A 14,117-nucleotide genomic window follows, 5' to 3' on the forward strand; every position below is an offset into this window, starting at 1 on the left:
GTTGCTTTTTTTCTTGGTATCTTTTGGGTTTGGGGTGAGTAGGATGTTGCTGTATTCCTCAGGGAAAAGACCTTGTTGGAGCATGTAGTTTAGGTGGAATGTGAGGTCTGTTGTGAAGCGGTCAGGGGCGGATTTTAGTAGGTAGCTGGGGCAGGTATCCAGTTTGCAATGTGTGCTGGAGAACCTTTTGATTGCCTGGGTTACTGTTTCAACAGTGAGAAGCGTGAAGTTTGACCAGGTTCGGTCGGCTGGGTATTCTCCAGACTATTGATGAAGTTCTGAGGTAGCGTTTTTCGTAGGTTTTTAATTTTTTCATTGAAGTATTTAGCGAGTTTGTCAGCAGTTGGGATGACTGTGTTGGTTGCAGTGACCGCTGTAGTGTCTAGTAGTTTGTTTCACAAGTTGGTATAATTTCTTCATATCTTTGTAGTCCGGCCCTATTTTAGTTACAGTGGTGGAAATAAGTATTTGATCCCTTGCTGATTTTGTAAGTTTGCCCACTGACAAAGACATGAGCAGCCCATAATTGAAGGGTAGGTTATTGGTAACAGTGAGAGATAGCACATCACAAATTAAATCCGGAAAATCACATTGTGGAAAGTATATGAATTTATTTGCATTCTGCAGAGGGAAATAAGTATTTAATCCCTCTGGCAAACAAGACCTAATACTTGGTGGCAAAACCCTTGTTGGCAAGCACAGCGGTCAGACGTCTTCTGTAGTTGATGATGAGGTTTGCACACATGTCAGGAGGAATTTTGGTCCACTCCTCTTTGCAGATCATCTCTAAATCATTAAGAGTTCTGGGCTGTCGCTTGGCAACTCGCAGCTTCAGCTCCCTCCATAAGTTTTCAATGGGATTAAGGTCTGGTGACTGGCTAGGCCACTCCATGACCCTAATGTGCTTCTTCCTGAGCCACTCCTTTGTTGCCTTGGCTGTATGTTTTGGGTCATTGTCGTGCTGGAAGACCCAGCCACGACCCATTTTTAAGGCCCTGGCGGAGGGAAGGAGGTTGTCACTCAGAATTGTACGGTACATGGCCCCATCCATTCTCCCATTGATGCGGTGAAGTAGTCCTGTGCCCTTAGCAGAGAAACACCCCCAAAACATAACATTTCCACCTCCATGCTTGACAGTGGGGACGGTGTTCTTTGGGTCATAGGCAGCATTTCTCTTCCTCCAAACACGGCGAGTTGAGTTCATGCCAAAGAGCTCAATTTTTGTCTCATCTGACCACAGCACCTTCTCCCAATCACTCTCGGCATCATCCAGGTGTTCACTGGCAAACTTCAGACGGGCCGTCACATGTGCCTTCCGGAGCAGGGGGACCTTGCGGGCACTGCAGGATTGCAATCCGTTATGTCGTAATGTGTTACCAATGGTTTTCGTGGTGACAGTGGTCCCAGCTGCCTTGAGATCATTGACAAGTTCCCCCCTTGTAGTTGTAGGCTGATTTCTAACCTTCCTCATGATCAAGGATACCCCACGAGGTGAGATTTTGCGTGGAGCCCCAGATCTTTGTCGATTGACAGTCATTTTGTACTTCTTCCATTTTCTTACTATGGCACCAACAGTTGTCTCCTTCTCGCCCAGCGTCTTACTGATGGTTTTGTAGCCCATTCCAGCCTTGTGCAGGTGTATGATCTTGTCCCTGACATCCTTAGACAGCTCCTTGCTCTTGGCCATTTTGTAGAGGTTAGAGTCTGACTGATTCACTGAGTCTGTGGACAGGTGTCTTTCATACAGGTGACCATTGCCGACAGCTGTCTGTCATGCAGGTAACGAGTTGATTTGGAGCATCTACCTGGTCTGTAGGGGCCAGATCTCTTACTGGTTGGTGGGGGATCAAATACTTATTTCCCTCTGCAGAATGCAAATAAATTCATATACTTTCCACAATGTGATTTTCCGGATTTAATTTGTGATGTGCTATCTCTCACTGTTACCAATAACCTACCCTTCAATTATGGGCTGCTCATGTCTTTGTCAGTGGGCAAACTTACAAAATCAGCAAGGGATCAAATACTTATTTCCACCACTGTATGTAGTATGTCCTTTTGGTTTGTCTTATAGCATATTTGTATTTTCTTTGTATCTGTTTCCATGCATTGAGTGTGTATTCATCTTTTATTTTTTTTCTATGCTCGCTCGAGTTTCCTTGTTTGTTTTTAATTTTTTCAGATCATCATTAAACCATGGCATGGTGTTATGCCTGCGTGAAGTTCTTGTTCATAAGGGTGCTATTTCATCTAGTATGTTTCTGCATCTTTCATCCCATTCTGTGAGATAATGTGCAGAATCCGTTTGTGCAGTCCATCCGCCATTGAGTGAGTGAGCCACCCTTGGACCATAGGCTCATGCCAATAATGAAGTACATCTCTGAAGCTGAGCTACTGATGCCCATGAACCTTGACGGGTTGTTGCTTTTAACCCCAGGACAAGGGACCAACATGAAGGAGGAAAATGCCCTTGGCATGGGGTTCACTGCGGACAACCAGGATGTCCTTGATTCTGACACAGAGGTTGATGGGCTGGTTGACTACAGTGGAAATGAGGAAGGTGGTGAGGAGGATAAAGAAGAGGAGGGGGACTCCTTTTTCTCAAATATTGATGGAGAATTTTGCCACTTAGATGAAGAGCTTTTTACTTGGCTGCCTACCACTGTGACTGGTGCTGTATACCAGAGATCCGGGTGGATGTCGATGCTGTTGGTGTGGCGGGCTCCAGTGACTACTGTTAGTTGTTTGCCTCGTCTATGCTCTTACACTTTGGAGCATTGCCTATCTAGGATGAGCTTCTGGGATACCTGGGACAGTTTTGGGAGCTCTGGGTGTTAGTGGCAGGCACTCAACTGGGCTTGGTTGAGCTGAGAGGGAGGGTATGTGAGGGAGTCTATTGGACACTACCACTTCCCATTAAGAACATCCCTCACAATGTCAGGGCAACCTTAAAACCCTAGTCCTGCCCAAGGGGTGGGGGGGAAGTGACATGGGAGGGGTAGAGTTAAGAGGGCATTACCCAGAAAGTATAAAAGGCTAGGTCAAAGCTAAGTTAAGGAGGCACAGAGGGAAACAGCATTTCCCACTACAGATGTCCCTCCCTAAAGCTGGAGCCTTTAGGAGATTGTGTTTTAACCTCACTGACTGCAGGCCAGCTGTGTGTGCCTGCTAGAGACTCTGCTGGTATCTCTGAATGCAGGGACCAGGCCAGAGATCAGTAAGAACTGCTGCTGAGACACTCATGCATGCTATGGGACATTTTTATATGTACAGAACTAGTTTTGAGTATTGTGAAGTGGACAGGAGCCCTTACCAGATCCTTTTAATAAATATTATTTGTTTTCACCATACCTTCCTGAGTGTGTGAGGCTTGTCTTACCTGGCCCCATTGCCCACCCTCGCTTACATTACGATACCTAGGAATAAGGTGAGAGCTTAACAGAGCCGTGACTATCCATTGCCTCTGGAGCCTGGGACTGCCATACCTGTCACAAGTGAATCTGTCCAGCTTCCTTTGATTTCTACAATCAGAGCTCAACGCTGGCCTACACCTTTCATGAGTTGTGGAGGAAATGCTTTCTGATCTAGGTGATACACGTTTGCTCTCTATTCTAGGGGTGCAGCACAAAAATATGTTTTTAGCTCCTGGGGCTTCAGGACCAGGGTGAGTGTGTGTTTCCATTGTTCAAGATTAGAAGTGTGCTTTGGTGTTTCTTGCTGTCAGTGATGAAGGACCAGGAGTATGTATGCAGGTGTTCTTGATAGAAAAGAGGAAACAGAACGGGATAGAGAGAGCAAGAATGGAATGAAGCAGTATGGGGAATGGGTTTGAATGGGAGTGTGTGTGTGCTTTATGTACAATTACCCATTCACCCTGTTGGCACCCAACAGGTGGCAAATACTGGGAAAAGAGGGGAAGCAAGAAGTAAGATTATCTGCCTCATCCTTGGTAATTATGCCCTCTTCCTCCCTTTATTCCACTGCACTTGAAATCACAAAGGTCAGAAATGGTCTTTCCTCAGACTCCCTGCCCCCACTCAGTAAAATCTCCTCTGATTTGAAAATACCATATGTGACCCTTCTTGTGAAAAGTTTGGGGACCCCTGTATTAAATGTTCATTAGTGATTTCTTGCCAAACAGAAAACCTTGATAATGTTTACAGCTTACAGTGTTATGACTTTTATAATTTACCTTTGCTCTTTTTTTTCTTGCAGGGCTTAGGTCTGCTGATAAATCTGGTAGAGTACAGTGCTCGGAATAGACACTGTCTTGTCAATATGGAAACAACCCGCTCCTATGATTCATTCTGTGAAGACGGGGAAGAAGCTGTAAGGGTGGTACAACTTGATGCTGTTCATGCACTAGTGCAGGCACGTATCTATTTTGTCAGAAATGTGGTGTTCTCTATCTTGAATACATCTATGGATTCCAAAGATTTCAAGAATGTATATTGTGACTGTGGGCATAGTCATGGGAAATACTTAAAATTCAGTAAAGAAAGCGGTCAGACCTTTTGTGAAGATGTGAAACCATAAATCGTTATTGGAGTAAAATAATCATTAGCAATTTATGTTTGTGTATAAGTACCCTTAGCAGCTTTTCTGTATCTGTCCATATTGTTTGCCAGCGTGCACTGTGAGCTTTCTAACTAACACCTTTGGAAACCAATATTCAGCATGGTTTAAGCAGGCTGGAGAGACTCTGTAGTCCTCAGTAGTGCAAGAGTGGTCTAAGGATAGAGTCAGGGAAGAGCCGGCAGTTATTCAAGCACTGGCCATATTTAGTGGTGGTACCCACATAGCTAAGTGAGCAGATAGGGTTGCCTTTTGTTCAGTTCAGTCTTTGCCTGCTTGGCTATGTGGGTGCCAGCACCCGCATAACTTTGGATTTCTACCTCATCCATGATGTTCAGTGCCTGTGCCTGGATGTAGCCCTGGCACTTAATAATCAAGTTAAATCTACCCATGACTGTCAGCAGCTTAAAAACCACTTATTGCGGCAGGTTAAATTTCGACCAGCGTTTTTAGCATTGAAAAGTGCAGCTGTATTGTTGAAGGGTAGTAGTAGCTAGACGGCCAAGCAGCAAGAAAAGTGATGCCCAGAGCTGTACAAGGTATAGTTGAGAATGGAAGAAAAGTTTAGGTATTGAGCTGCAAGTTGAGTATGTGTTGTTTTGTGTCCACAGTTTTCAGATTGCTTTTCCTAATATTGCTGGACTGCTTTCCAAAAGGAAGGAAAGCTTATATTGCTGTAAGTTTGTATCCCAAACAACTTTTGGATTTGGTGTCCTGTCCATGCCAGATTTGAAGGATATTTTGGTGAGGAAGTAGGGCTTGAGGATGCCATGCATCCTGGAAAGTAGGTACCTTTAGTTCTGCTGGAAGGTCTTATATATAATGTGTAGTACATGATTTTCTGTGTGAAAAAAAGACAAGATTGTTGTTCACAGTTTCAGAATTATGCTTGTGAGCTGCAACTTTAGTTGTGGATCATGTCATTAAAATGTCAGTGTCCTATTTCTTCCATTCTCTAACCTGTATTTCTGTAGTTTCTCTGGCTATTGGGAAGCATAGGCTAGGAAGAGTCTCGGGTGACAGTGTTATGTGAGTAGAACACACACAGGACTGTGTAACAAGTTTAGCAGATTTTAGTGGGTGCAATTGAGAAGAATGTTGGCTATACTTTTCAGTGGATGCTGCAGAGATTAAATTAAAATATGGCAGTAGATTATGATCTTAAAAATAAGAATAGCATAAGTATATAAACTTGCCAGTGCATGTGCTTTTTCAGTCCATTTGCATGTAGAGAAACAGTAGCAAAAATGCATTAAAGTTTAGGGGAGAACGAAATAGTCAACACATTAATTTGCTCTGGGCCACTAAAAATGCAAGCAAAATACATAATATACAGCACCAAAGAGCTTAAAATATGTCCTGAACTGTACCACAAAATCCATCAAGTCCCATTTGGAGTCCTTGCCCCCTCCCATGAGAAAAGAGTGCATTCAAAAGTCAGTATACCTTCAAAAGAAAATGGAAGCAAAATGTACTGCAAGACTTTGATCTATCGCTCAACTGGAAGTTCTATAATTGTGCTAAAATTTTAATAAAGGTATTGGGCCTAATATATATATTTTTTAATGTATACATTTGGCACCACACTGAATGCATAAATACTTTTTCAAGAAAATCTTAAAGGCATTATACATGTCATTTCAAATGGGTTCTCAGGTTGTCCTCGTATTCCTTTATTTCTTGAGCTTGCTTCCTTGTCCAATTCTGAGCTTTGGCCTGCTGAGATTCCTTCTCTTCCCTCAGTCTCCTTATACATCTTGTTGCTTGCTCTAAGTTTCCCTCCAAATCAGCAATATAGTAAAAGGGGCAGGCCCTGATTGTTCCAAAGGTGGCACCTTTTGTATGTATAGATTATATGTGTAAGTGCTGATATTCACTGCTGTACGTGTACGTTATAAATGCTATGCTGCCTGAAAAGTAGGTATTGGGTGATAAGGTGATATACTTAAACTATACATAGAAGCCCTGATGTTTTGGTGCTTCTAACATACTTTATATAGAGAAGTACTGATATTGGTCACCTGTTTGTATTATCAGTACATATAGCAGAGCATCTGTGTATACTATTATATTCAGCGGCGCTAACTAAATGAATAGTGGCACTGACTTTATGAATAATTTCAAGCATATAGATTAGATATTTCATATTATTCCCTTGAGGTAAATTTCCAGCAGGACATTTGTATACAGTAGTCAGAGAAAATCTACACTATATTGAACATTTTTCACATTTTGTTGTGTAAGCACTTCAAGCTTGCATACATTTAAGTAATACCTCTTTTTTTTTCCTACTCTTCAACATACATTCCACACTTTTCAGGGAAGAAATTATATTATTGGATGTTAAAGTGTGTACCCGAAGAACAAAACTGAAATTCAACAACTGAATAGTTTTCCACCCTTCTGAGTCAATACTTTGCAAGCAATTACAGCTGCAAATCTTTTGGAATTGGTCTCTAACTTTGCACACCTAGATTTTGTCAGTATTAAACCATTCTTTACAAAACTGTCCATCAGATTCCTTGGGGAGCATTCAGTTGATGCCACAGGTTTTCAACTGCTAAGTGAGAGCCATGACCTCAATCGAGTGTGGTGCATGTACCTTTTTGTTAACCATTTCATTGTAGCTTTTGCTGTGCTTGCTTGACCCCTCCCAGTTCTTGATCAATTTTGGGGTCCTGATGTGTGATCCTCTTATGCAGATCTCTTCTCTGTATTTCCTTTAGTAATTCCCTAGTCCTTGGCAATCTGGGGCTTTGGTGGGAGTGAGGAAATCTTACCTGCCATTCTCCTTATTGCCTTTCAGCAGTCTGTCCTCAAATCTTTTCAGCCTTTTGGGGTGTCTATTAGTACAGCAGCTCTGTTCTTTAGTGGGCACCTGGGAGACATGTTAAATTTTTTTACTTCTCCAGGCTCCCTAAGCACTTCTGTCCTTCACCTTTGGACAGAAGTGGACAGAACAAAATCTCCTTCAAACTCAAAACCCCATAAGCATTGCTCCAAGTAAAAATAGATTACAGGACAAACAGATAAGATGATCTGCATACTACAGCTCAATAGTATAAGACTAGACAGTTCCTAACAATAGGGATTACTGGTTTATATAGACTCAGAACCATTGCATCAAGCCGAGCAACATTATTTACACCTCCATGCTACACTTGGTGGTGATTGTCCTTCTACTATAAAGCATACTAGTGCAGTGAGGAGCCCTTACAAGTGTGTCATAAATTTTCATTAAATTATAAATTACTGTTGGACTCTATGGAACAATGATTTTCTCACATACACACTCCTGTAACTCTTCACAGCAAATATGTAAGAGAGTTTCATAACTCATCTCATGTCTGCTTGATAGGTTTAAACTATTGTGTTTGCATATTTGATTATTCCATGCCAAATATATTGAACAAGATGATTATTTCAGAAATTGACGCTGAACAGAGGCATCCTGTTGTGTGATTTCATCTTCTGAAAGACATTTTTCCTAAGTATTAAATTGTGGTGTGCTCTGCTGACTAAGTAATGAAATTGGAATGTATGTTGAATGCAAGTACTATTAGGCTTGATTTTATTGAAATAACTGTATTTCAAAATGCTTTTTCTTCAGCTTTTCCTTGAGCGAGAACAAGCAGCTCAGTTAGCAGAAAGCCAGACAGATGAGTTAATCAAAGAGGTTCCTAATACTCAACATGACAAAAGTGGAGAGTGGCAAGAGACAGGGGGAGAGATTCAGTGGGTCTCTTCAGAAAAGTGCCCGAATACAGAGGAACCAAACAAGAAGGAAGAGGATGAAGAAGAGCTTGACTTAAATAAAGGTGCATATGTATGGAGCTCAAAATGAGCTAGTTTGCTTTTACTTCAGATTTCCTTAGAAATTACTTGTGTTTATGTACAGAATTTTTAAACTTTCCATTTTTAATGACATTTTTCCAAGAATTAAAAAAAAATATCCAACGTTGGCAATTTGCGTAACAATCAAAAACCATTCAACTGGCAACAGCAGCAAGTTGTCAATGGCTTTCCATACATTGCAAAATTTAACAACCCCCATACTCCCAACCCATCCCTCCACCATTCCACCCCCCCACCACCACCACCACATCATTTGAATCATAGTCTCTAAACATTCCTCAATGTATCCTTTCACTTTCATACTTTGACCTCTCCCCACCCACAAAAATAACAGCTTCCCTTAATATTATTTATTGATTTATTTCTTAAAATTTGTTAATACTGCCTTTCAATCCAGAATATATCAAAGCGGTTTACAATATATAGTCATGGAAAGACAGATACTACAGATTAAAATTTAAAAAACAAACAAAAGGAAAGGGAATGTAAATTGCACAACAATTAAAATCCATCTGACAATACTTAATAATCAGTGACACATTATGAAAGTTAACCACCCAGGGCTGCTGAACCAAAGTTATTATAGAATCAATTTTTTTTTTTAACTATCTAAACTACCATGGACCCGATATTCAAAGTGATTTAACCAGCCACTGACTGGTTAAATCACTTGGTCGGGTCTAGCCGCTAATATTCAGCTAAAATTAACCGGCTAAATGCTGCTGAATATCGCGGTTATCTGGCTTTGTGTTCAGCGCTATGTTGGAGGCATTTGGGGACGGAGTCAGCACATGGCCACTTAAATGCTGATACTCAACCCTTAAGTGGCCTGGTGTACCACATAAATTGGACCACATAAGTCTGTCCTATTTTTATGTGGTAACCCATGGCCACTTAAGTGATGAATATTGACTTAAACAGCTATGTGTTAGCCGGCTTAAATATAGCCAGATATTCAAAGCCAAAGCCCTCACAGTTCTGGCATTGAATATTTGTTAATAACGCCATCAGCAGTGAGCAAAACACTTATGCCAACGGCTGAATATTGACCTTCCATGTTCTAAAGCCCTTTTTTTTTAACCAAGAGGCTGAGGATTCCATCCATAGTTCAAGTGGAAGATTATTCCAGAATGTTGGGGCTATCATACTAAAAGCAGTCCTAGTCAAGAAATATAACCAGAGTCTCAAGCATGATAGAATAAATAAATCTGCATGGCTTCCCATATTTTCTTCAAAATGTTCAAGGTGTTAATAGCACATCACAGTAAGTTTTTCCACTTTGAAGGTATACTCCCCAGTTCAAAGAAAACTAGGTCATGATTGTCTTGACATGCTGAACTTTTACTGTCTATCTGCTTTACATGTCTGTTCATCATTAATTGTATCTGTATAACGACTTAATGTTTGTATACTCTTAGTACTCTTTAAAAATACAGGGCTTTTTATTTCACGACAGCCCTTCAGCATGCAGGAAAGCACATGGAAGACTGCATTGTGGCCTCTTATACAGCACTGCTGCTGGGATGTCTCTGTCAGGAGAGTCCAGTAAGTCTGTTATTCAGTGACTGATTGCAATGGAGATTACTTGTCCCCTTGAAATCTTGACCTAAAATAAATGGTCAGCTACACAGGAAAATATTCAGATTTATCACTACATTGAAAACTGTATATATTTTAGGGTGTATCTATCCCTCCCAGCTCTGTGGTTTAGCCACAATACCTTAGAAGCAACAGTACACCCAAGGCTGCCTTAATGTGTCCATTATTATGGGGAATTACATTTCTCTGAGATACTTAGACTTCTGCTTCAGCAGAGCAGTGCACACACTCTGAGTAATATAGAAACTAAGTAAAAGAAAACTACAGATATGAGAAATAATCTTAATAAAGTTTGTATTACCCACCAAAGAAATGCAATATAGGATCAATAGGAAAAGCAATATAAGCATAGGATTTCTCATAGGAAACTCAGACTTGTGACTCAATCAGTTAACACAGTATCTGAATACTTCCCAGATTGCTCTTGTACAATCAATTGGTTATGGGAATATATTATCCCAGCTACACATAGGTGTTCTTTGTGTCTGAGTCTTTAATGTTTTGTTTTACTATTCAATAGCCAATTAGTAGATATAAAAGACTCATGGTTACTTATGAGAAAGCAATCAGATTACTTGCCGATTCAGATACAATTCATTGATTTATCATAGGAGAGAGCAGCTTGGCTATCTCTCTGGCTTGAAGTAGGAAGTACACTCATTTTTATATGCCCAGTCAGGATACGGGTAATATATGACAGTAAGCACACCTTATTGGGTCTATGTTAATGTCATAGTTAACACTGATTGGCTATGCTAATGCGTTCAGCTTTCAGTCATATACTCTTTCCATTACATTATCTATTAATTTCAATTATAGCAAATATGCTAGCATTTCTTAGTTTCAATTGCAGTTTCATCACTGACCACAGGTTTTGGCCCACCCCCTCTGCAGTTCTGCTTTCCCCTGCACCTGGCCCATTGCTTTCTATCATTTACAGAAACCATTAACCACAAACTTCTCATTTTGGCCTGTCCACCTGGCATCTTACATCTTCTTTGCCAATTCTTTCATCAGTGCCCAGTTTCAGTAACTACCTCAGGCTGTCACAACTTGTTTTACTGCAGTCTGCTGCAATCTTTGTCAGACAGGCTCTAGGATTTCTTTTATTGAGGCCTAATTATCAAAAGCAATCCTTCTTGACCTGTTTTTCCCCAAAGGCAAGTAACATCAGTTTTCTACAAAACAGAAACTCAGTCTTAGTATAATTCACTGGTGGAAAATTGTCCTCTCAATATCCAGGAAGACTCCTAGTAGCTTCAAACAGTGTGCCCAATGTAATTGGGTGATTTCGGTAATGAACCCACACTCATGGTGCATCAGGTGCCTTGGACCTAACCATGACCCTAACTCTTGTTCTCTCTTTAAAAATGCAGCTGAGGACACAGAGAGCATGTCGGGTCCAATAGGAGAGAATTTTTGGCTCCCTGAAGGCTGATCTATCGACATCAGCACCGGACGTATCAACTTCAATGGTTGCTAAGACTTCAGCAACCACTGGGAATGCACTGGCATCGAGGATGTACCTTGCAGAGGAGACAACCTTTTTGGGGACAGAGAGGAGGAGGTTGCTGACCTCAAGAAACATACTGATACCATCCAGTCCATCTTGGTAGCCTCTAGGAAGTTTTACAAGCAGGCCTAGACGACGATCCTACTACTCTGAGTTGTAGGTTTCCACCACTGCCACAGCCTTCCCACTCTGCCCAAAACCCCCAGACCCAGTATTCTTGGCCTCGTCAGTCCCGATCAGCAGGCTCCCCAGTCAAAACTTGGGATCAGCTTTCACTGGCTTCAGGAGAGCATAGCCTCAGTACAAGTAACCATCCTAGACGACCTACCGGTAGGGAGGAAACAAAGTTTTTTTTTCCATCAAATGTGTGGCCCCTTATAACCTCCGACCACTGGGTTCTTCAAATAGTCTGACTGTTATGCAGTACGTTGGCATCAGAGACCAGCAAATTGCCCACGTTAAGCATCTTGCATCAGCTCTCAGCACGAGCAGGTACTTGTAGAGGAAAACTGTGCCACAAGGGAAATTAGGGAAGGAATTCTATTCCACATACTTCCTTGTGCCCAAAAAAAGGGGGAGGGGGGATTTCATCCCATCCCAGACCTAATGGTCCTGAACAAATTCCTAGTCAAAGAAAAGTTCAGGATGATTTCCCTGGGCACCCTTCTCACCATGATTCAGGAACAAGATTGGCTATGCTTTGTGGACTTTAAGGATGCCCATACTTCCCAGTCACAGGAAGGATATCAGATTTCAAATAGGGAAACACCACTACCATTACTGCGTTCTGCCATTTTGCCGCGGTAGTAGTGGTGTTTTTACACAGACTGGGATTCTGCGTGTTTCCTTATACGGACGATGGGCTGGACATTGGCAGGAGGGAGCGATGGAGTCAATGCACCTAACTGTTTGGGTATTAGGAGTTGCTAGGGTTTGTGATAAACTACCCCAAGTCCCTACTCCCAGTTCAGTGATTGGAGAACATAGAAACCCTGCTAGACGCATTGCAAGCTCGGGCTTTTCTTTCTCATCTGAAAGCAGAGACCTTAACTCTTGCTTCACAGGTCTGTAGCAGCAAACAGGTCACAGTTCGGCAAATGTTGAGATTAATGGGCCACATGGCCTTAACAGTGCATATTCTCCGAGGACAAGCAGGCTGCTTATTCTCACTGATGGGTGACATCCACGGCACCCCCTCCAATCGGAATCTTCAGTAGCAAAGACATTTGCTAGCCCTCGCGCGCCGATGCGCACCGCGCATGCGCGGTCGTCTTCCCGCCCAAACCGGCTTGTGTTCGTCGTCTTTCGTGTTTTTCAAAAAAAAAAAAAAAAAGAGAGAGAGAACCTTTTTCCCGTATTTCTAGCTTTTTCCCAGCGTAAGCTTTCTTTCACTTTCGGGAGCAGCCTTGTTGGCCGCCCGCACGGGTTTCCCCCCCCCCCCCCCCCCCCCTGTTTTTTGTCTCGGTGCCTCCAGTCATCATCGCGAATTTTGATTTCTCCGGCGCGATTTTTCCGCCCATGACATCGAAGCCTTCCAGCGGCTTCAAGAAGTGCACCCAGTGCGCCCGGATAATCTCGCTCACTGATAGGCACGCCTCGTGTCTTCAGTGTCTGGGGGCTGGGCACCGCCCGCAGGCCTGTAGTCTTTGTGCTCTTTTGCAAAAGAGGACTCGGGTAGTGAGATTAGCCCAATGGAACGTTCTGTTCTCCGGCGCTTCGACGGCATCGGCATCTAGAGATGCGTCGGCAGCACCGAAGTCTTCGGAGATCGCATCGACGTCGACTGCATCGAGGCGTCTTCCTCCTGCATAGTCGGTACCGAGGCTTCGGAAGAGGGCGTCGGTGGTACCGGGACCCCCTCTGGTGCTGATGTCGTCGGACAATGGTGCTTCGTCTGGAGTGCAGGTGAGGGCTGTCCATTCCCCTGCTGGTGGCGGTGAGCCTTCGGGTAGGTCTCCTCCTGCCCTGAGGGCTCCTGCGGTACAGCCCCCCCGGGATCGACCATCTTCGGCCCCGGCCCCGAGGAAGCGACGTCTGGATTCAACGTCCTCCTCATCGGTATCGGGGAGCTCCGGTGACATGCTTTGTTCGAAGAAGTCGAAGAAGCATCATCACCGGTCACGTTCCCGACTTGGTACCGGGAGCTCTGGGTCGCCGAGGGAGTCGGCATCCAGCAGGCATCGGCACCTGGAGGACTGCTCACCCTCCATCCAGGAGGTGTCGGTGCGCTCTACCCCGGACAGCCCGGTACCGCCTCCATGCCCGGAACAGATTCTGACCTCGACGCCTGCACCAGTTTCTCAGTCTTTCTCCGCAGCCGCTCTGCACGAGAGTCTCCGGGCCGTTCTTCCTGACATTCTGGAAGACCTGTTGCGCCCTTCTCCGGTACCGGGGGTGCTTGCGCCACCGGTGCCGTTGAGTGAGGCGACAGCTGGCCCTTTGCCCGGGGTGAGGTCGGTTTCGGCTGCCTCCCAGGTGGCCTCCCCGACGACGTCGGGGGAGGGAGCTTCGCCGCTGCCGGCCAGGGAGTCCACCTCTCGACGCTCCCACTGTGGCCGTGATTCCACGGAGTCGA

The 14,117-nt window shown here is 43.6% G+C and overlaps 1 protein-coding gene across 1 annotated transcript in view; it reads left to right on the forward strand.

Annotated features, from left to right (window-relative positions):
* Window positions 1–14,117, forward strand: part of WAPL (WAPL cohesin release factor) — a 428,526-nt gene that overhangs the window by 392,707 nt on the left and 21,702 nt on the right. Inside the window, exons 14-16 of the mRNA XM_030204989.1 lie at window positions 4,216–4,371; window positions 8,186–8,393; window positions 9,887–9,975. Of these exons, the coding sequence (XP_030060849.1) occupies window positions 4,216–4,371; window positions 8,186–8,393; window positions 9,887–9,975 (453 nt within the window). The remainder of the gene's footprint in view (window positions 1–4,215; window positions 4,372–8,185; window positions 8,394–9,886; window positions 9,976–14,117) is intronic.

The sequence above is a fragment of the Microcaecilia unicolor genome, chromosome 5, assembly GCF_901765095.1.
Source record: "Microcaecilia unicolor chromosome 5, aMicUni1.1, whole genome shotgun sequence".
Classification (NCBI taxonomy): domain Eukaryota; kingdom Metazoa; phylum Chordata; class Amphibia; order Gymnophiona; family Siphonopidae; genus Microcaecilia; species Microcaecilia unicolor.